General features: G+C 34.3%; 1 protein-coding gene across 4 annotated transcripts in view; it reads right to left on the bottom strand.

Annotated features, from left to right (window-relative positions):
- The window catches only part of Cals (calsyntenin 1), a 521,064-nt gene that overhangs the window by 385,597 nt on the left and 110,584 nt on the right, over positions 1-24,883 (bottom strand). For 2 of the 4 annotated variants that reach the window (XM_076400943.1, XM_076400944.1), the window contains exon 2: positions 18,631-18,696. The exons of the other annotated variants lie outside the window; for them this stretch is intronic. In XM_076400943.1, the coding sequence (XP_076257058.1) occupies positions 18,631-18,696 (66 nt within the window). The remainder of the gene's footprint in view (positions 1-18,630; positions 18,697-24,883) is intronic. 4 annotated transcript variants of the gene reach the window in all.

Below are 24,883 nucleotides of genomic sequence, written 5' to 3'. Positions count from 1 at the left end.
TCCCACGCTTTGGAGCGGGGTCATCGTGTGCAGTCCACTCGGATAACTGTTGATTGGACTTCAGAGTCAAATGATGGAGCCATGTTTCATCCATTGTCACATATCGACGCAAAAACTGGGGTTTATTACGCTTGATCATATTCAAACACAGCTCCGAACCATCAGCTCGTCGTTATTTTTGGTTAAAAGTGAGATCGCGCGACACCCACATTGCACAGAACTTTCTCATACCCAAATATTCGTAAATGATATGATGTACACGTTCAGTTGATATCTTTAGAGTGTCTGCTATTTCATTCAATTTCAATTTACGGTCATTCAAAATCAGTCAACAACCTCTTTTGGGCGTCCACTGCGTTCGCCGTCTTCGGTGCCACGTCTAAACTTAACATACCAATGCTTGATGGTTGATTTTCCTGAGGCAGTGTCCGGAAATTCGGCATCAAGTCAAGTTTTAACTTCAACTGTATTTTTTCTCTTCAAAAAGCATTATTTCATCAACACGCGAAATACCTTTTTATCCATTTTTTTCACAATAACAAAAGTTGCTTCGTTCAAAATGCTATAATTCACAAACTAATGATTCGACAGCTGTCAAATTTATACACGCATCTTTTGAGGGTTAGGGCTAACTAAAAAACATATGGATTTAATTCTAGTAGCGCCATCTATGTGTCAAGCCGGGGACTTTTCAATTGACCCGTCACTTCTTCAACACCGTTCTTAGTCGTAGGTTCGACGTCTTGAAACTCCCAACCACAGTAACCACCACTAAATGTAAGAAACATCAGGAATAATGCGTCAATGAAACAAAATAAACAACCCATTTTTATTACTTGACGCTGGTACCATTCAAATTTGCGGAATCACAGAATACTAACCCTTGAAACAAAACCATCGAGATCGATATTGCAAATGCAGTTCCTGTCGGACATAATCCGATCATAAAGTTGCCGTAGCCTAATTACGTCGGCAACTGTTCGAACCTCGCCCACGGAATTAATAAGTACCAAATAAATATGTTGTCGTCGACGTGTGATTTACATTTTTTATCAGCTATAAGTTAATTATCTCCCGAACGAACCTGGCCGGATAGTAGTCGGGAGCCGCGGCGGCAGGAGCGCTGGTCGGACACCTTTTGTGCCGCGGGAACAATAGCCGAATTAATTGGATCGCCTGTTCTCTGCCGGCCAATTTTCCAGCCGTATTGCAGTTAACGAACGCGGTTAACTGTATGTAGGGAGTACACCCTGGGCGCGGCCATTACCTTCGTCGGAATCACCCTCGAGACCGAGGATACTCGGATACTGGGCGAAGATTCATGTAAAACGTTTTGTGTAAATTTCTAATGAGCTGCACTGGTTCAATTGTGCTCCGATATCGTTAACGCGAATACCTAATTGTTTTAATTTTAATTAATCCGTGAAACTATAACCGTAAGATGGTAAGAAACTGTTTTCTTTTAAGTGGAATTTTTAAATAAATTTTATTGTTATACATTAGTCTCCCTTTTACCATCTAGGGTTTTATGTGACTGACAAATGACTAACACGATGCTCCCTTTCGTATATCTTTTCCATTGCCTACAGATAATTATAAACATAAACTAAAAACGACACTAGCAAAACTTGAACCCGCAAATATCAACAGCGGGGCAGACCTCTCTTCAGTCGTCTTGTGCTTATATTTCTTTAAAAGCAACTCACGACCAAATGAGGTAAGAACTCCAGGAAAAGGAATTCCATCCAACCCTCGTAAGGAGAAGGCGGACTCAAGCTGGAATCCCCATGCCACTGACACGGCTATAGAGACGCGCGAGAATATCCGCTAGACCACAGAGTAACTGCCGAATTCCAAAGAGGAACCGGACAGCCGGCACAATGCTTGAATTGCCAGCTCTACGGACACTCCTCCAAGAACTGCTAAGTTCCACCAAAGTGCATGAAATGCGCTGGTAACCATGAGTCCACATCCTGTAAAAAGGGCAAAAAAATGCCAGCGAAGTGTCCAACTACGGAAAGGAACATCCTGCCAACTTATAGGGGGTGAAAAACGACCACCGTCAATGAGTCACAGACCGACATATCAACAAATCCTTGCCCTAGTTCCCCAGGTTATCTGCTGTGCAAATAAAGGAGGAAAAAGACTAGCCAGCCAGCTAACCCCACTAGTGAAAAGAAACGCCAAGATCGAGGAAATCCGGAGAGATATTTGAGAAACACAATATCCTGCCTTATCAATACAATCGTATTTCAAAGTCCGACCTTTAATGTAACATTTTCTAACAGACCGATTGCCAGGGCGGCAACGGTGAAACAGATTACCGCGGGCCTTACCCCAGGTAGACTCTCCCATAGGGTATGATAGCCCTACTTTATAGCCATTTTCCTTTGTGACCAGAACAGGTTTATGACCAAATGGTTTTATGGTTAAATCAATTTTTATGGTCACCTTCCAATTCGAGGTAATTTTGACATACAACGTTAATCTGATGTCGCCTCTAATTCACTTCATGGTCCCAATTAGCCAGTTGATTATCAACGCCGGATTATGACCATCATCACAGGTATGTTTTGTCGTTTCTACAAAAATACGGTACCTTTTTGTATTTCGCCGTTCTTACAGACATTCTTTTACGACAATTAGCATTTGTCTTGACGACAACACTTTCCACTGCTGTGTACACGGTAATAGAAACCCGCATAGAGCTCTCCGTGTCCCAAAATTGTTTCTTGGTCTTCAGGTACCATAAATTAATCTACTTTTAGAGTGTATAAGTGTCTTATTAACTCTACCTTAAGTAGTTAAAACTTGAAATAAGTTTGCTAAATCACAGCATCGTGGAAGCAATGCAGCTACTGGACAACACGCAGGAACAAACAACTAAAGGTATGCACGTAATTAATTGAATATAACTGTAGAAAATGCTATTGTAGGGCTTGGAAAATGTGTGTGCACGGGTATGTCTGTAATTGTTCAAAATTAAATATAAGCATTAGGTTAGAATGTACGAGGAGAAAATTAATACTAACTGTTTTGTAGATATGGTAAATGCATTAGACAGAATTCAGTGATTAATTTTATCTAGAATGGTGTACACAGGTAGTAGCAGAAGAAATAAAAATACAATGATACCAAGATGACTTGCCAAGTAAAACACATCATCGGAAACAAGAACTAAATGTAAAAGTAAATATGCTCTCGAATGAAAGTAAAATACGATCCTCAGATATACAATTGTTGGTGATGGATTGGGTGGATTGGGCCTCCAAGGGGATAACACTACATAAAAAACGTGCCTAGAACTCTACCTCATGGATAGTGTGGAAAAGAGTTCAATGTAAACAAAAGAAATCTAACCCACAAACTATTATACCTGTGTTATTAATTGTAGTTTTAAGTCCTTCGATAATATATGTATTAAATGTACTATAATGTTAAAATAAAACATTTTTGTTCAATTATAACTCAGAGTTGATGCGGCAACATTGTAATGTTTCGACGTCACAAATATCCACGACGCATTACTAAAAAATTCTTTTAATAGACTATATATGAGAATATATAATGATTATCAAAAGACCAAGTCAGCGCATTCGCCATCCTGTTCATGGGAAAGCGTATCTCTGTCCCACTCCTGTTAAATATTCAGATCACGAAAGGATCTCGGGTATTTTACGAAATACGACGTAAAAAATCTGACGATATTAAAGGATAATAACGATTCTGTAGACATAACGACACCTCACGCCTTAATGCTTCGCGTGATGTCAGTTTTTTCAATATTAATTTCGTATATCTGTTTCCATCTTAATTGACCTTATCTGCCGACCTGTTCTCTCCTTAATGGCCGCTCAGCCGGAATGTTTTATGTATTAAATCCCATTCAGAAAATGTATACGAAAAGCAATCTCTAAAAAAGTGTATTTATTAGATGGGACTGGCAAGTCTGGCTAATACGCTCTTTCCAGGAAAGATGGCCCGTCTCGATTTATTCTCCTGTCCTTTACGTCTGATAAACAAATTGGATTAATCCGAGCCGTATTCCGTTTTATTGCACCAATTTTAGTGAAGCGAAATTGAGGGATGCTTTCGAAAAAGAAGAAGATGGACAATACTGATTAACTAATTTAATTAATATTTAAAAGCACTGGTATTTATCATTTATTTATTTACGACTATAGAAGCCATATAGTATTATGTTATGAAAAATTGAAGGTTCGACATTCATTACCGCTGTTGTTTGGTTTAAAGAAATCTGCTGCCAAAGCCCATTAAACACTTTTAAAAGCCTATAATGGAGCTGCCTCTTCACACACCAATTCTTGGTTTTGGCTTCAACGATTTAAAAGTGTTGATTTTGATGTCAATATCAAAGAATGGACAGCTTAGTAGTTTATGAATAGACTATTATAAGACGTTTAGATATGCAGAGAAATATGTATGTATGATTTAACAATATGAAGCTGCTTACCATTGATATTATAATCACTTCAGGCACTTCCAGAGTCCAGGCACATATTTAAGTCTAAAGGCCAGTTTTATTATAGCATTTCTAAACAGTTTTTTAAAATTTCGACAGTGAATAGATCGAATACCGGTACTTTCCCTGGATTCAAATTTATTCTAGTCTCGCTGCCTTGTTCTTTTGGAGTAAGTAGTTTTGATAATATAATAGGTAAATGTCTGTCCTTGGTTGGAAGTATATACTTTAGTTAGATGTTATACAAAGAGCTCTGCTTTTTGTTAATTACCTCTATTCTATGGATCATTGTTGACTCTTACATGAGACATAGATGTAATAGGCCTCTAATAATCTGGTTGTTCTCCAGAGTGAGTAATGAGAATCCTTATAATCTGGTAGCTGTCACGAATAGATGTTCTCTGATTCCCCTTTCAGCTTTAGCACTTCTCTAACTGTTGAGCTTTATCGTTAAATATGCTCTTGTCTGTAGGTTCCCAAATCTGTTGAGAATTTTGTTCCGCTTTTCTTTTTACATTGACTACATTCAGCTGAATAGTTTACATCCTTAATCAGTAACCACTTTGGTATTTGTATATGTTGCTGTTTAAGGAAACCTTGACATTAAATTCAAATTTAAAAAATCACAATTTGCAGAGGGCTTTACATTGCCTGTGTAATTAAATATTCTTGAGAGTTATCGAGTTATCGTTTGGTAGCTAACTCACCGTAAATGTATTAAATGTATCAATAAAAACGAATAAATACATCTGGATAATGTTGACAAAGAATGTTCTGATCCAAAGAAGTTATAAGAAGAAGAATTACGACCAGGACAACGCAACAATCAATTTTATAGCTGATAAGGCATCGTTAGATATTACAAAGTCTACAAATATTTATATGAATGTAAACTCCAACATTTCTTAAAAAGTCTAAACTACCTGCCATTATCCAGACATTGGTCCTTTTATTATAACTTATCTCTTATGATTATTATTACCACTTAAACACAGAGAGAGTACTAAATAAATATTGGATAACCTCACAAAAATTTTGTTTTTCATATTTTGAGTTCAAATAGCGTTTTGAAACCCTCAACAATATTTTGAAATATAGTAACGTACCTAATATTTTATATTAAAGCAATTTCAAATTTTAAATTAGTTTAACTGATTCGTCCAAAAGCGTTTTTAAAGAACTATAATAAACTAATAAAAACAAATAAAGTGGAAATTAGAAAAACTTAAAAGAAAACAGGTTTTGATAGCAAAAAAGAATAAAAATAGGAACAAAACAAAGTAAATAGAAAATAAAAACGAACAAATTTGTAGATAAATAAAATCGGATATACAACGAAATGCGTGTATAATAAAACAAAACCTTCTACTTCCTTCAAACCCTTAGTATTATTTCGTCGGTATATGTTTCTAGTCATCAGAAATCTTGTTATCTAAAGTTTGTCATAGTCCTCTAGTAGTTCCACTTAAGTTGTACCAGGCATAAATGTCTGTAATATGTAGTAATGTTACTGGAAAGACTCAATTGCTAACAGCCAATTTATTTTTTCGTTGGTTTAGTAGTCCATGTGAATGATCAATGGAAAACTCTTTCTTGAGACGACCTATTAAATATGCGAAAAGTTTCCACATCAGTATCTTCTTCATTCATGAAACAAGAAGGAGAAAATAGATTTGTGTTTTAAACGAACCGCAGATCATAGGAAATGAGTTAAAATTTAACGCTATGAGGTTTTATGATCCTTTGAGGAGAATCATCGCTTACCTCAATATCCTTTCAATTTGGAATCCAAGATAAAGTTAAACTGGAAAATGTATGGAAATTCTAGGAGCTAATTTGGACAGATTAACCGAAAATTTAAGAGAATTAAATACAACGGGGAGCAAAAGTCTCGCTGCCATTTGACGCAATTTCCGCTGAGTGGCAACAATGGAACGATTATTTTGAAGAGCTGAAAGGTTCGTCCTTAAAAAGTCTTACAAGTTAAAATCGAGAAAAACGGGTTGAAATAAAGATACGTCTGCAAGTCCAACATCTCAACATGGATGAAAATATAGATAGCGCCGCAGATAAGAGAAATGCAAAAAATAAAATTTCACGATAACGCGACGTTAAAAATGGCACATCCCGTCTATCAAATGAGGCAAATATATATAAAAAAAAGAAACCTCCTTAAACATCGGTTATATTTCCCAGCCTAACGGCGACCGATATTTCTCCTTTATGGCCTCCCGTCCCCGTATAGACCACAGATTCCGCAATGGAATTAATCTTATCACGGGACGGGAAAAAAAAGAAAAAAGGACGGGAATAATAACTCCATTTAGAGAGTGAAGAGGTCGCTCCGTTCTCCACCGGTCTATTCATCAATAGAAAAGGTACGTCTCCCTGCTCTCCACGTTACTCCCCCCCTCCGACCCGCCGCACGGTCCCGGAACACCCGCCGATACTCCACCCGCCACACCCTATCGCCGTCACCCTTAAGAAGTTTCGAGGCCTTCATTAAATATTTGTCAAAAGTTTGCGGCTCTGAAAGACGATCTTCGTTTGCCATTTGCGTCGCCGTATCCCCCCTTTTGTGGCGCCACGGCGAGGGAGTGAAGGGATGACGGCCTATTTCAGCTCCCGCCCTAATTTTCTGAGGACGCGGTTAATGCACCTCCAGGTCCTTTTCTCCCCGAAAAAGCATACCTGAAAAGAAGAAAAAAAGAATTAGAAATCATCGATCTGAATACCTCCATTTTTATTTTCAGCCATTCACATTTATTATATATGATATCATATAGCATACATTATGTATATATATATATATATATATATATATATATATATATATATAATAATGTATTCTGAATGAAATGTCCTAACATGTCTCAACAGAATAACTCATAAACTTATGAGTAGAATATTATGAAATTTTAACAGCTATCTTTTGAAGGCTAGTACTAACTGAATAGTGCTAGGTGTTAGTCCCGGGACTTTTCGGCCCATGTGTTACATTTTCATTCATTCAAATAACTACTTGTATAGCTCTGTTCTTAACGCTTTACAAAACAATTCGGGACCCACGGCATGTCAGTGTTTACTACAGCAAAAGCAAAGTACTGTAAATACGGATATTCGAGTGAATTTGTAATGTTTTCCACGTTTACCACGAGTATATACACAACCGTAACAAAAACACTTATACTGCAACGTTGTCTCTGCATATTCACATGTTGCGAAGCACAAAACCAAGTTCGACATTATGTTTAATGCAATGTCGTCAACTAATATCTTCATAAGAGCACCGTGCTGCCACCATGTCCGAACTCGAAAACTAGAACCAATCTTGACACACGAACTAAAGATCTGAGTTCAAAGATCAGAGCATCGAATAAGGTTCTCATTTACCGAGGCCCAAAACTTGACTCAAATCGGTAAACTTGTGTTATTAAAAATGGAACCGATTCTGGGTCAGAGTCAAATATACAGTATTCTACCGATGAAACATTGAAATGTGACCGGAAATAGAAGAAAAACTGGCAGCTAGTGGTAGATATGAGATATCTTTATATACCGATGATGCAAAATCTCTAGGAGAAACCGAATTTCAACCGAAGGTAGCGCAAATAAAGGTTCGATCGCCTAATTGAAATCCGCAATTTTACTGCTAATTTCGACGCGGGTTAAGTGAGACGTGAACGATCGGGTCCCGTCGAACCCGAAAGGTTATAAAAATAGTCGTTTAAAAGAGAATATTCCCGAAATGGTTAGGCTTTGAACGTCGCCGGTTCGTAGAAAAATGGCGAACGATAAGGCGAAATGACGAATCCAATTTAAGCGAAGTTAAATGGATGGATTCGAGTGCGATGAGGAAATAATCGTGGAACGAAATGACCGAACGGACCGAAATAAAGATGACGACAGAAGCGGTCGTTTCCTTATCTGGAAAATCGAGATTTAAATATGATATAATGGGTTACTTATTGGGTGTATTTAATGCATTGATTCGAGAGAATCATAATTTTGGTACGAGACATTTTTATTATATTTTTTACGTCTATAAAATTTGACTTCCAATGAGGGACGTGAGTGATGATAAGACGATACGAAAATTCAACAAATGCTTTGTACAAAAAATGCTTTTACTGAAAAAATTTCATATTTCTAATAAACTTTAAAAATTAAGTAACCAAAATTTAGGTTTTTTAATAAATTTAGCTGATTGTGTTTTGATATTTAATTTTAAACACTCAATATGTTTTTTAATACTTTATTTTAAGAGCTTATAAAAATATGGATAGTTTTTCAAATGTCGATATTTTTGAGTTGATATATCAATACTATTTTTATCCGATATTTTTTCTGGCTGTGGCAAAATATATTAAATTAGTGTTCGACAACATTCCCAGTTTGCGCACTGGGGCACTAAGTATTTAATTTTTAATTATTTATACCTATTCTGAATGTTATTATAAAGCCTACATAAGTCCTATAACCAGATTGAGTAGTTTTAAACGTTTTAGTCTACCTACTTTAATATCATGACGCACTTTGGAGTCCAAAAAAGATCCGCTATTTTTCTCCGTGACCGACATCCCTCAGTATTCGCAAACATATTGAAAGAAAACTGACTTTGCAATATAATAATAATTAGTCCCCAGTTCGTTGAAACTCCAAGCATTGTTCTTTTTAAAAAAATATAAGATAAAAAGCAAGAAACTGACAAATGGTAAAACGAAGACTGCTGCAGCTAAAAAGCGAGGCAACAGTAATAAACCAGCAAAATTGATGTTGGGTCTCCACCAAGTGATTTTACTGAAAATATATCCAATTTTCACACTCAACCAGTATTAACTCCAGTATTAACTATAAAGCATTAATAGATGGTGTGGTGCAAATGGGAAGAGAAAGAAGGAAGATTATCACACCAAAGTGGGATAGAAATAAATAGCCCAAGGTCAGCAGAAATTATGCTAAATAGTTTCTAAAAGATGCTAAGAGAAATAATTTGGAAAAAATCGGAATAGGCTGGATATAAGAAGAAGTTGGATTTATGGATATACCATACGAGTGAAACGTCATAGAATAAATTTCCATCTGTGAATCGCTGCTGATTCGGAACAAAATCGACATATTTCTGAAACATATTAGTGATTGGAAAAAAAGTGTATCACTTACTCTGACGTCAAGCGAAAATCCTCAATATCTACTCACCAGAACCTACGGAAACTTGGTTCCGAAGTTCTTATGCATCCATCTTATAATTCAGACCTAACACCAAGTGATTACCATTCGTATCTGTCCACAACCATTATGGACGTTTTATTTTGTTCAAAATTGGCTTTATTCATCAAGATAATCTCCATTAAGAGCCACACAATCATTCCAGCGCCGCTCTAACATTTCAATACCACTTTTGTAGAAGTATTTATATTTTGCCTCAAATTAGGCCTGTCATCATTTACAGTCCACTCAGACTATCGTTTTGATTATAGAATGAAGTGAGGGATCCATGTTTCATCCATTATCACATATCGACGCAAAAATTCCTGTTTGTTGCGTTTAAACATGACCAAACACTGCTCAGAATCATCAACACTTATTTTTGGTCAACACGTTCTTTTGATGTCTTTATGATGTTAGCTAACTCACGCAACTTCACTTTTTGGCCATTCAAATCGATTTTGTGGATTTTTTTGGATGTTTTCTGGTGTTACTACATCATTTGGATGTCCACTGTGTTCTGCATCATCGACATGTTTCTACGACCACGTTTGAGATCAGCAAACCAACGTTTTATTGTTGTTTCTGATGGAACGGAGTGCTTATAACACTTTTCATGTTGTTGTTTCGCTTGAACGGTATTTTTTCCATCAAGAAGCAGTGTAAAATTAAAACACGAAATTGTTTTCGATCCATTGTTTTGAAAATAACAAAAATAGTGTCACTCTTGGCATAGTAACTCACAAACCTATAATTAGAATATCATGAAATTTTAGCAGCTTTCTTTCGAAGGTTAGTGCTAACTGACAAAGCGGTAAATGCAATAAAACTAGTGTCACCTATGTGTTAGGCCGGGAATTTTCAACCCCTATGTTATATATGTATCTAGATCCTAGTTCCTAATTTCCTACCAAATATCTTATAATTGCGGATGGGTCATTGGCCCTATACTATTCTCGTGTAAAAGATACACCTCTTATGTAATTTATCTTGTTTGTTTTTGCCTCCGCAGCATACAATACATGGTTTTTAGCGACCCACTTCGACACAAAATAACAATATCAGACAATATGTAAAGGCTAGGTTTAATATTTCATGATACTTCTCGTTTTGTTTTGTCGGAATTGAGGCGTTCTGTCTGTCAGGATATTATCTTTCAGCGGCATGCTCGGATTCTGAAATCAGATATTCCATCGGTGAATAGGTTTTTTTTCTTGTCCTTTTAGGATGATTGCAGCTGGTTGATATATATATTTTTCTGTCGCTTTATGACCCACTTATCTCATATAAAGGGACATATAAAATTACGTTATTATTGTGTTGTGGGTTGGCGAAAAATTTCGGTTTTGTATTACCGAAACATAATATCAAAAAACCGGCTTCAAAAAATAAATAAGGAACTCGCTAAAAATTAAAAAATAGTCAAATTTAGAATTTTAACACAAAATAAAAATGTTTTAAAATAAAATATGTACATAATAATCGTTGTAGTAATTATATAAAAATAAACACCTATCAACATCCAACCTATCTACCACACATATTTTATATTATAATATACTAGCGACCCGCCCCGGCTTCGCACGGGTGCAATGCTGATACTAAATTAAATACACTACAGAAAAAATATGAACGTTGTATATAAAAACATAGCGGCCCGCTCCGACTTTGCACGGGCATAAAATATATATGCCTATGTCACTCAATAAAAACATGATTAAAATCGATCCAGTATTTTTGGTTCATTCATTACTGCCCTTGGCCAGCACGCATTAAATTTGGAGTAAAACAATTCCTCTTCCCCTATACATACTATGAAGATTTCCTGCTATCTTTGGAATATTTAAATTCATACAATTTTTATTACATTACACATTTTTAAACGCAAATTTTAAATTTGTAATATCTCCGAAAATATTTGTTTAATTTACATGCTGTAAGGAACCATATTGATCTATATTAATTGCACACTGTATTTAAGGTACTTAATTCGATAAGGATTAATGCCGTATTGCTTAAAATAGCTTCGTAAATAAGCCATTTTCTCACGTAAAAAGTAAACAATAAAAATGGTTAATGTGGGTTATCCCTAAAAGATAAACATATACCATCGCGGACTTTTTTGTAGACCTTTTTATGGTGTACAATACTGTAGTACATTAATTTGATCTAACTCGTAGGGTTAGGCAGCGTTTTTGCTAATTGCTAAATAAGCCTAAAAAATAGGTTAATTTACGACATCACGTTAGAAACCTCTAAAATTAGCAATGTTGCCTTAGTATATTATGCATGTATTATACATATAAACCTTCCTCTTGAATCACTCTATCTATTGAAAAAAACCGCATCAAAATCCGTTGCGTAGTTTTAAAGATTTAAGCGCACATAGGGATATAGAGACAGAAAAGGCGACTTTGTTTTATACTATGTAGTGAAACACACAATTTAGCTCAATAGCTACCTAAACTTACTTATCTATTTGCAATATTATTTTAACTACCACCAACTGATCACTCTGAAGTCTGTGCCGAGCAACTAATTAGATTTGTTCGAAATTTAATTTTGTGTATATGTCACAAATTTATATTATTATTTTTGTATTGTTTGGGCTCGGCACCGACTTCAAACTGATTAGTTGGTAGTAGTAAAAATAATATTGTAAATAGATAAATAGGTTTAGGTATGTATTAAGCAAAATTGTGTTAAAAATCTAAATTTGATTATTTTTTTATATTTAGTGAGCTCCTTATTTATTTTTTGAAGTCGGTTCAATTTTTTTGTTAAAAATATTTTATTTTTCTCTTTTCAGTGTTAGATATATACTCAATAAATTACACAGTTATTTTACTAAGTACCACAATGGGTACCCGTATGAGGAGAAATAGGAATAAAGAAACAATGATTGAAAATAAGAAACGCTTCAGGCCCCGTGTCCGCCACCTAGTCTAGATGATATGACAAATGTTCTAATCAAACTAAAACAACAAAAAGTTGTTGCCCCCATTGGGAATCGAACCCGCGACCTCCGCATGTGAACTGAAGTCTATTTCTAGGCCTTTCCATATGATATAATTATTGCTTAAAAAGCAAACTGAATGGCTTTTACACTAAACTACTTGCGATTTTCTATCACATCAGTTCTTTAATTTAAATAATAAAATATGTTAAAACTTTGTATATGCTTTTGACATTTGTCTTGGTTCCACTTGGTTGTAATGGGACCACCTGGAAGTGCACTCTTTCGAATAAAAAAACTTTTCATATATATATATATATATATATATATATATATATATATATATATATATATATATATATATATTATATAGTAATTTCTTGAACATTTATCTGGAAGAAAATGGTATTTTTAAAAACTTTTTTAAGATTATTTATAAATTTTTGTACGGAAAAATAGCGTTTTATTGATTAGAAATAAGTTTCTGCAGAAATGAAATGAAATTAGCAAAAAGTCATTAAAAATATTGTTCTCAAAAATATAGCTCTTTTACCGATCTTTGAATTCATCATTAATTTAACTGCAAAGGTATTTATGTGAAGGTCTTCTGATACCACCAAATGCACAGATTCACAGATTCGATATGCAACTGATTGTGATGGTTAATGCCTTCAACTTTCTATATTATTCCCTTTTCCATTCATTTTTGTCATAAAAGCATCAGGTTACATATATTAGAAAATCAATAATCCTTCCTTGCTTATCATTCGCAAGGCATTGAGGTGTTTACCTATCATTAATAATTAAACTCTGAATAATGTAAATAATTCTTAATATTTTTTCGAGTGAATCTTCAAGAAAGTATTACTCTAATTCTCCATTCCTGAATCTTCGTAATGTTTTAAAGCCTCAAAGTATTGGTTATTACGTCATCTTTCGTATAATGCCACGAATTAGTGCACCAGATATTAATAAATAAATTAATATTTTCTGAAACATGTTTTTATTACTATTATCTGACCCGACACTTTTTGCAACCGAACGTGTTAAATACATATATCACCTTACGCCATTTATATACGTGAAAATAGGTCAAACGGATAGTACATACCTTTTAATAATTAAAATTGGATAAAAAACGGAAGCGAAGTAAAACGACGACGCGCAAAAAATGGAGAGGTGAAATGAGGTTTTAACGAGGGTTTAACGTTGATATGGGTTATGTGATGTATAAAAAAAGGGGGGAAGATCAAGGTCTACATAATTTAATATTACAGTAATTCATTTTTCTCCTTTTTGTTGCTTAAACTTTTATTCCTCGATCGGGGTTAAGGTGGCAATCTACATAACGAAGCGTATGCGCTAACGAGAAACGAGACATTCACTAATGATTTGAAAATATGCCTGTTTATTTGGGGATTGTGTTATTATTAGGTGCTTGGATATATTTTGATCAGAGATATCAACTAATGAAAAAGCGAATTATAAACCTAAACAACGGTCAAACGGTCCAGTAACGCTATGTAATGATCGCTGTTGATGGTCCTTCCTTTTTTCAAGGTAGTCAATGAAAATTACTTCATGCGCATCCCAAAATACAGACGCCATAACCTTGCCAGCAGACTGTTGCGCTTTCCCACGCTTTGAAGTGGGTTCACCGTGTCCAGTCCACTCAGATGACTGTCGATCGGACTTCGGAGTGAAATGAAGGGGCCATGTTTCATCCATTGTCACATATCGACGCAAAAACTCGGGTCTATTACGCTTGACCATCCTCAAACACTGCTCGGAATCATCAACTCGTCGTTGTTTTTGGTCAAAACTGAGCTCGCGAGGCACCCACATTGTACAGAGCTTTCTCATACCCAAATATTCGTGAATGATATGATGTACACGTTCAGTTGATATCTTTAGAGCGTCTGCTATATCATTCAATTTCAATTTATGGTCAAAATCGTCTTTTGGGCGTCCACTGCGTTCATCGTCTTCGATGCTCATTTCACCATCCTTGATGGTTGCTTTTCCTTTTCCTGGGGCAGTGTCCGGAAACTCGACATCAAGCCAAATTTTTGCTTCAACTGTGTGTTTTCCCTTCAAAAAACAATATTTTATCAACACGCGAAATTCCTTTTTATCCATTTTTTTTAAATAACAAAAGCTGCTTCACTCAAAATGCTATAATTCACAAACTAATAATCCGACAGCTGTCAAATTTATACACGCATCTTTTGAGAGTTAGGGCTAACTAAAAATCATATGGATTTAAATCTAGTAGCGCCATCTATATGTCAGGCCGGGAACTTTTCCTGTTGACCTTTTCCTGTTATATAGACGCTAATCATGGATCTCCCAAAATATCATTTTCGACATTGACTACTTTTGAAGAAATCCGCTGAAGAAACCCATCAAGCACTTATGTGGCATGGTAGTGCTACTACCATATCGTTAACCCAATTGTCGCTTTTGTTTTCAATTATTTAAAAGTGTTAAAAATTTTGATATGAACAGATTTTTACATGCGATAGGAAAGATCCAAATGGGGGAAAAACGTCTAGCACGCAAATTGGCTAAAAATGTCAGTTCGTTTCAATATTGCAGCTTCATTATTTTCCAGTCGGAAAAAGGGTAATAGTCTGTGACGTATGTTGATTGGTAATGAAAATTGGATCTACTACGACAAGAGTCCATTCACATCGAGATCATAACGTACATTCTCATTACCACTTGTTCAAATTAATGTTGCATGGCTTAGTTGTCAGACCGTTTCGAAATAGTGAAGAAGCGCAAACATGGATCGATGATTGATGATGCGATATCGCCATATTATACCGCAACGATAGGAAAAATGTGTAAAAAATTATGGAGAATATTTTAATTAACATATATCGTACCGAGTTATCTCAATAAATGCTCTTTTAAAGTGAAAAAATTTATGAAAAGTGACGTAAAAACTTATTTTAGAAATATTTATTGACATCAGAACAAAATACCCTTATTTGATACAGTTCTTGTATCACTTAATTAAAAATAACTTGTGTAAACTATCTAGTTTAACACAAGGATGATGACAAATCACTAAAAATAGACACATATCGATATTTTCCATGATAGCAGAGAGATTGGTTGAAGATTAGATCAACCTATCTGGAGGGAAACCAACTAGACATCATCAATAACTGAGCTTCCACAACTTCTTCGGCTTCTCACCACGCCTGAAAAGACAAAATTTGTCTATTTTAAATTTTGATTCCACTATCCTATAGCATGGGAATTATAGAAGTTTTATTTGATTCTTCATTTTGTTTTACCTAGAAAACGACAAGATGTGAACACTAGCTGGCAATTGAAAACCAATGTAAGACCAAATATAAAAACAGAATGCTAATAATTGAATCCTGCCAAGTCGAAATTGCACACTGGACCATAGAGATGATAAAAGGATTCCTACAATATTGATCTCAGTACACATTCGGAATATATCATGAAATAGGTTATTCAAAGAAAACAGTCGGCACTCTACCAGGTCCATAGAATAACAGATATCATTGCACGAGTGTTCTTTGCACGAAAAATTCACATCAACATTAAGAATGTATAAATGTTTCTGAACAAGATATTGCTTGAATAGATAATACAATAGATAATACAATGAGTGCATCTAAGCATATACGCAAATATTACTTATTTCAATAATTAGGACCCTCTAGAGCCAAAAACTAAAGGAATATATTTTAGCTTTTATACAGATTAATAATATAAAATTAACATGAAATAATATAGAATAGTATAATAATATGGGAAATTATAGGAACAAAATTATTATTATTATTAAGAATGTTCAAGTATTCCTGAACAAGATATTGCGTGAATACAAATAATCCAGATAATCCACCGAGGCACATAGGCAAATATTACTTGCATTGGTAATTAGGACCTTCTACAGTCAAAGAATAAAAGAATACATTTTCAGCTTTTATTCAGCGTAATAATATAGAAATAATATAGTATAATATAGAAAAGTGTGATAAAATAAAAAATCATTGGAACAAAATTATTGTTAAATTTTATTTAGTATTAAGTACAAATAAACTAATGGGTTATCTATGGGACCAATTTTCTTGCAGAATTAAATGTCTCAAACCATTCGTTTATTACCTAAGACGATTTCCGGGAGTGTACTTTATGTTTGTGATTGTAATTGTCTTTAGAGGTAACATTTGAAAATCCGACAAGGAATAACAACCCCAGTCATGCCAGTAACCAGGCTGGGTAAGACCGGATGTCCTCTGAGATGATCTCAGAAAGATTTCAGATGAAGTTCAGGTCAAGATCACTGGCCAGTCGGTAGACTTAATGCCGAGGACCTTGGTTCGGAACCCACATTAAACAGTAGGTCCAGTCTAGATAAACCCTCGTTGGTGAGAAGGAGACTTTAGGATATATTTAAAAAATTCTTACGCAATAAATATTTAATAAGATTAAAAACTGACTGACTGAAAAAATCGTCTTACATAATAAATTAATGGCACCAAATCGAATTTTCTATTCTTAATAATTCTAGTTTGATCTTCGCCAACTAATAATCCTTTTCCAATACAATCGAAAATATTTACGCGAACAAACGTCATGAACAGTACCGTGAAACATTTTTTTAAAAGCCTTATCATCATCATTAGGAAATAAAAGGAAACGTCTTACGTCGGGGAAAATCTAAAGCTCTTACTGCACAAACATCCAGTGACCTACCTGGGTATCGATCGATTCCGTAGTATGGTCTGCCGTAACTTCGTCGAATCGAATGCTTCATGTTGATTAATTAATGGAGGATTAAATAACTATGGATCGTTATGTCGGAACGTAAATGTAGCGAAAATCTATAATTGCCATAATTTCGAAAAAGAAATAAATTATCCTCGAAACCTTGAGAAAAAAATTAGGTCAATGGTCGTCTTTTTTTAAATGAATTCCATATGTTATAGTTATAGTTATACTTTATAAATGTTAATAACTGATCTATGGTTCATCAGTCCCATGGAAACAATCAACATTTCATTAAGGGCGACCTATTTTTGACTATATACATTATGGCATGCGGTATATAACAGAAGACATCTTTGCCAAAAGATTAGTACATTGCATTAAAATTGTCTTATGCAAAATACCATATCGCAAGATTGGCACCGATATAACCTTAACTTCATTATGAACAAACAACATTTTTCTGTTCGAGTTTTTGATTAAATAAGATCTATTTTGATTTATTTTTAATTTGAAAAAATCTGTAATCAAATGAATGAATAAGGGAGAGAAGTTATTTTAAGACGTTAGAACAGTTTAATGTCTAAGCAAATACACATAACTGGGAGTTCAAACCAAGTGAAATCATAGTAGAATATTGCTATAAATTGTAATTAATACGTTTAAGTTAGACATTAAAAGAAACAACTATATTCCTTATTAAAAAAGCTTTGGTTAGCAGATGGCGATATTTTGAATAAAATAAATGTTCTGTTCTTTTACACTAACCGCTCAATTATTTTCCAAAAAAAATGTCCTCGAGTTAAGCAACAAACTTTTTATTAAACGACGAATAAAATTAACTGTAAAAAAATTGTAGTGATAATAACTGAGCTGAAAAAGTTGGTCAAAGCTGTGGACAAATAAGGAGAATGCCCTAAATACATTTCCTAGTATTTTCCACACGTGAGACATTTCCTAAGCTCAGTATGAAAAAGTTAAAAACTATAATATTTGATGACCTTCAAATTCGGACATAAACGAAGATGCAAACTTTACTGAATGACTGGTTCTAAAAATGGAGTTTGGAGAGGTTTTATATCGCTGGTAAAACACTTTCGGGATAACTAAAGAGCTGGTTAACTAATCATAAACAAATTGTGCAAAAGATGCTCGCAAGCTTCAAAACATTAGGAGCAAATATAAGCAAGTGTAATTTTATGATGTGTGCTTTTTCCGCAGTTACCTGAATAAAGATCCTGGGATTCTAGGAAATCATAGTGAGGAACAGGGAGAGTGCTTCCGTCAGGATCTAAAAGTGACAAAAGAAAGATATTATGGTAGATGGGCCATCATATAATAGCAGTTTACTGCTAGTCTTCTCTAAGAGATTATTCTCAGAAAAACTATAAAACAAACGCTTATCAAAAGTGTTTCTCTGGAGAAGAGTATATTTATATTTAAGAATATACTTGTCATTTATTTCTCTTAATTATTGCATTTTTAGTATAACATGAAAATCAACCATTTTGACAGCGTAATCAATTGAAAAATAAAACAGGGAATTTAATAGCATAACTTATTGTCAAACGCAAAAACCTTTTAATAATTATATGAGATATATACAGTCAGCGTAACATAGAAATCGTTATGATATATTTTTGAATATTCTTTAATTAACTTCGTAATTGAGCTGTTTCGGTATAAGACATGATTTAATGGTTCTGGAAACTATTGAATCAGCCGCCCAGTCTCGATGCGCCATTGTTTTAGTTTAAACTCTTTGAAAGGGGAGAAAATTAAGCAGTCTCCGGAGTCAAAATGCTTGAAACTTCATCTCTGCAACGTAGTTATGAAGTGGAAGCCACATAATTTAAAGTTTAAAGAACGACGGGAGGACGGCATTTCCCAACCGACGAATCGAATTTATTAATGTCAACATGATAATTAACTATTTCTAATATTCAGTAACTCCGAAATAGTCTTGTACATTTAATATAAGGTTACGTGTTTTCTTATCAAAAAATCCAGACTAAATTCGAGTAAACTAAGTTAGAATAGGTAATTCCCTTGCCTGCTCTTGATAAAGACAAAGTAACAAAACAAAAAAGGATGTTCAAGATGGTGGGAGCGTACAGGATGAACAAAACAAATGAAGGTAGGAATCAACTTTAGCAATACGAAAATAAGGATGATTGGACAAGTATCCAAAAATTAGTTATTATTATTGGAAATGGAGATAAATGGAAATGATGATCTCTGTAAAAAATTTAAAACAAAGTAACATAACAGTTTTGAATAGACTATCTAACTCTGAAGCTCTAGTATGGGCAACAATGATTTTTATAACAAATTATTAAAAAAGATAAATCCAACAATCAAAAAATAGAAATATATAAAAGTATATATAGAGCAATCCTAAATGTCCGCTGTGAAACATGGTAATGTGAAATGGTAAAAAAAAGGAAAACAGCGACTAGGATGAAAAGAATGGAAAAGAATGAAAAGCACTGATATAAGAAAATATGTGAACATAGAACCTTTAGGAGGATACATAGAAAGGAGACGTTGGAGAAACAACAGGCTTAGGTAGGACAGCTTAAAAGAATATACGAAACGAAGAGGAAAATGAGATGGACCAAAGGACGATCTAAGCTAACAGTTCAATTAAAAAGTCACCGGCCTGACACATAGATGGCGCTACTAGAATTAAATCCATATATTTTTAAGTTAGCCCTAACACTCAAAAGATGCGTGTATAAATTTGATAGCTGTCAGAAGATTGGTTTGTGTATTATAGCATTTTGAGTGAAGCAACTTTTGTTACTAATAACTATTGTTATTAAAAGTTTTTAAAAAAAATGGATAAAAAGGAATTTCGCGTGTTGATAAAACATTGCTTTTTGAAGGAAAAAAATACAGTTGAAGCAAAAACTTGGCTTGATGCCGAGTTTCCGGACACTGCCCCAGGAAAATCAACCATCAAGGGTTGGTATGCTAAGTTTAGACATTGTGAAATGAGCACCGAAGACGGTGAACGCAGTGGACGCCCAAAAGAGGTTGTTACCGACGAAAAAAATGCAATAAAAAAATCCCCAAAATGATTTTGAATGACCGTAAATTGAAATTGAATGAAATAGCGGACACTCTAAAGATGTCAACTGGACGTGTACATCATATCATTTACGAATATTTAGGCATGAGAAAGCTCTGTGCAAAGTGGGAGTCGCGCGAGCCCACTTTTGACCAAAAACAGCGACCAGTTGATGATTCGGAGCAGTGTTTGAAGATAATCAAGCGTAATAAACCCGAGTTTTTGCGTCGATATATGACAATGGATGAAATATGGCTCCATCCTTTCAAAACGATGGCAAAAATCCATGAATTGGGCTTCGGATTGCTTCCTCATCCACCATATTCTCCAATTCTGGCGCCAGCGACTATTTCCTGTTCTCAGATTTCAAAAGAATGCTCGCTGGGAAGATATTTTCGTCGAATGAAGAGGTGATCGCCGAAACTGAGGCCTATTTTGAATCAAAGGACAAATCGTACTACAAAAATGGTATCGAAAAGTTGTAGGGTCGCTATAATCAGTGTATCACCCTTGAAGGGAATTATGTTGAAAAAAACTAACTTTGCCAAAAAATGTGTTTAACTATGGTAGGCCGGAGACTTTTCAATTGACCTGTTAATGTGGTTAGACAGTTAGAAGGTATAAGCGAAATACTGTAAAAAGTACAAGAAATGGGTCGAATTACCAAACATAACACGCCTACACCCACTAGCGGTAGAAACGGTTTTTTTGTACTGTTAGAAATTAAGAATAGAAGAAAATATTTGAGAAGGTTCAACACATATATTCAAATATTTCTTTAAATAATAACAATATTAAGAAAAACAATGAATAATAGAATAAAAACGTAAATATGAGGAAATATTATGACTATAAGAAAGATGTGGACTAAATAAGGTGGTAATGAAGAATATGTTCTTGATGTTGCAAAAGCCTGGTTTTGTAATTAATGCCAAGGGTGGAAAGGGTAAAACTGACAGAACCCATCATGGGTCGCCAATAAATAGTACATATATTGGAAAAGTAGTAATTTAAGTCATATTTATAATAAAAATATAGAAAAAACATTGTGTATACACAAAATCGACTTTGATTTATGTTTCATACAAATCGGTAAGACTCACATTCATAAAACGTTGTTCTCTTTAAACTATATTTACGCCAACCCCATATCCCGTTCAATATATATATATACGTCTTCATAATATATCAACGAAAAACAAACTCACATATCCGCCATCGCAATACCCTAAGCCTTAGTTCGTATTCAAGACCAGACCTTTTGATGTATTAACAAATTCAATTTCGGCGCGCCATAAATGAAATTCGAATTTCAGTCGAAACGAAATACCGACCCCCCACCGGTCCCCCTCATCACGAAAACCCCCCTACCCTTTCGCGGCGCGAGTGGCTTTCGAGGTCCATAAAGCGATGGTAAAATTGGCAATAGTATTGAACTTATGGCCAACAATCGTTGTCGGAAGACAACGGGAGAAAGGGACGACGGGGGGATGGGAGGGGTGAAAGGAGGACCTAAGAGTTATTTGAGAACGGGGGAAAGAACGATCAATAATCCCCCCCCCCTTTCAGCACTCTGACGCGTTCTTCTTCTTATACACTTGTTCACGTCGGAATAATCGTTCGTAATTGCGTTTGCGGTCTTATTCTCTATTACATTTCTAACGCATCTTTCCAAGAAGAATATCCGTCTTAACAAGGGTTGCAGGAAAGCAAAGTAAATTTTCCTGTAAACTGAATGAGAGAGTGGTATTCAGATAACGGTTGGAGGATTAGAATTCGTTTGAATATTTGAAAATTCCTTTGTTAGTAAAGTTTGTATTTTTTCTCAGATGTACTTATAAGATTTCAAAATATTTTTTATAACATCTTTATTAGATACGCGTAGTACAATCTTAATTATAAATTAATTAATTACTACTTTTCATTTATACTTGGATTAAGTCACAAGCAAGACGAGTGCGAGAAAATACATCAATATGTATTCCTCAATCCCCTATTTGCACCCCATAAGTCCATATTGGCTTTATAATTCTCTTGTAAATCAACCTCATTGATTTTAGATAAAGTTGACAGTATCTAACCAGTATAGTTGTTTTATTTTGATTCTAATGTATTTTGCTTTATGTCTAACAGGATGTTACAAATAATGACATTTAAAATTGTTTTTCATCATATATATTCATGCATGTCTGAAAACTAAATTTACATATAATAACATATTGTAACGTTCCTCCAAGTCAGCTTATAACTAAATGCGAAAATATCTACACAATTGCTCTTGCTCTTCTGTATTAGTCTGTATTAGTAATGAACAATTTCTATAATCAAAAACACCTTTTGTACCACTTAGTTTGTTTTATTGTCTAATTCGCCCTCTCCATAAGTTCCTTCCACTTTTTCAGTCTCTGCACAGACTTCTTGCTTTGGCAAAATGTGTAAAAAAATACGTTAAAAATTTCCTGTAACATATTATAACTGAATAAATAATTGAAAAAAAAAACAAATACATTAATTATAAACTATAAATGAAAATTGCCTTAAAAAGGAAACAAATGCATAAAGTGATCAGCTTGACTTGATCTGGGAATTTTGAAATTCAGTTTGTCCCCAATCTCAATTAGACAAGGTTAATACTGCATAAAACCCAGATAACATCCGAGCAGTTGTACATGGTACAATGTTATTAATCAAGCGTTCTGTGTTATTGTGTTCTATAATATTGATATATTATGAATATATTATGAACTTGGTAACCACAGTTGCCATGTTATATTACAATTATGTGTAACCTATTAATAAGGACAATAAGGAACAACCATCCTGCTCATATCGGGCTGGACAAAACCAGATATTTTCTGGAATTGAAATTCTGAGTTGCCCGTTTAGAGCTAAATTGCCAAATTGATAAAAAAGGGACACTAAAATATAGAAAAAATCAATCGATGAATCGAAGAATAAAAAAATGTCAATACTTTTTTAGCCATATATATATATATATATATATATATATATATATATATATATATATATATATATATATATATATATATATATATATATATATATATATATCGATTATAAAAAACTATCGATATTTTTATAATATTAACAATAATGTTTTCGGCACTCTTAAGGCCAAGTTAATTTTGGCTTGATCATAATATATCATATGTTATAATTTTTAATTATGTTTTACGTCACTAACATATTTATTTAAAAAAAAAACACAAATGCATACCTTCTTAATTTCACTATAAGATCACTAATAATAAAACAGGAAATAGAAAAATGCAATGATTTAATTTACATCCGTTTTACGTCCGACCCGCTTTACCGACCACCCCTTAACCGAACAAATAAGGTGTCTTGCTACACGTCAAGCCCACCCTTACGTCGTCCTTTATTGAAACCCTTTATCGACATCAAATAAAATCAGAAACATCTCGAATTTCCCAAGGTCAGAACGGGATTGTTTCCTACCTCACCCGTAAACCCCCGACCCGCAAAATTCGTCCTCTCCCTGCTACACCACCCCCTTCGCACGTCACAATTCTCTTTCGCTTGTTTTTGTGCACCTGTTTCGTCGCTATAGCCAAACAAAAAACGGACGAACGTGTGTGTGAGAGGGGGGAGAGAAAGAGAGAGACCGATAGAACCAGAGGGATAGAGCAGGCGTTACTAACATCATAATTCTTGTTCTCCGGGGTTCAATCAGCCGCCGAAGAAGGTGGCTGAAATAATTGCCACTCGACTTTCCTTAAAAGTGAAAAAAAAACTCCGGTGGTCGTATTTTACGTTTGATTTTTCCTTTTACCGAAATATTATAGAGAACATGAATTAATTTTAAGGGACTTTTTTCTACATTGAAGGTAATTTATTGTAAAACATTGTTTAAACTGTCATTTAACAATGTTTTGGGAAATACATACTGTTGTATTAATCCCGTACTCGCCTTGCTTGTGTACTAATACAATTACAACAGAACAGTAGTAATAAATTAATTTGTAAATTAAGACTGTACTAAGCATCTCTAATGTAAGATGTAATTACTAAAAAAGATATTAAGAATGAAATTCTGCTATCATATGTCCTATAGAAACACTTCAGTCTATAATATTGACGAATGAAATTTAATGTTCATAAGTTTAGTATGGCATATCGATGTGAATTTGAAATAGCAATCACAGCATTGTAGAATATTCGTATTTGGTAAAGCCAAAAGACTACCAACTAGATATCATAGGTTTTTTCAGACAAAATTTTTATATACAAAAAAGTTTTATATATGTTTCATTTTTTTATCATATTCATAATTTAAAATACGCTAAAACTTTCATACTCGTGTCAAAATGTTTTTCAGGGCATCTCTAAGACTTAAAAATATAAAAACCAAAAACGTATAAAA

The sequence above is a fragment of the Rhynchophorus ferrugineus genome, unplaced genomic scaffold (genome assembly GCF_030347505.1).
Source record: "Rhynchophorus ferrugineus isolate W39M unplaced genomic scaffold, kcgeb_rfMv2 rfM3, whole genome shotgun sequence".
In the NCBI taxonomy this organism is placed as follows: domain Eukaryota; kingdom Metazoa; phylum Arthropoda; class Insecta; order Coleoptera; family Curculionidae; genus Rhynchophorus; species Rhynchophorus ferrugineus.
This window is presented reverse-complemented; position numbering and strand designations above follow the sequence as displayed.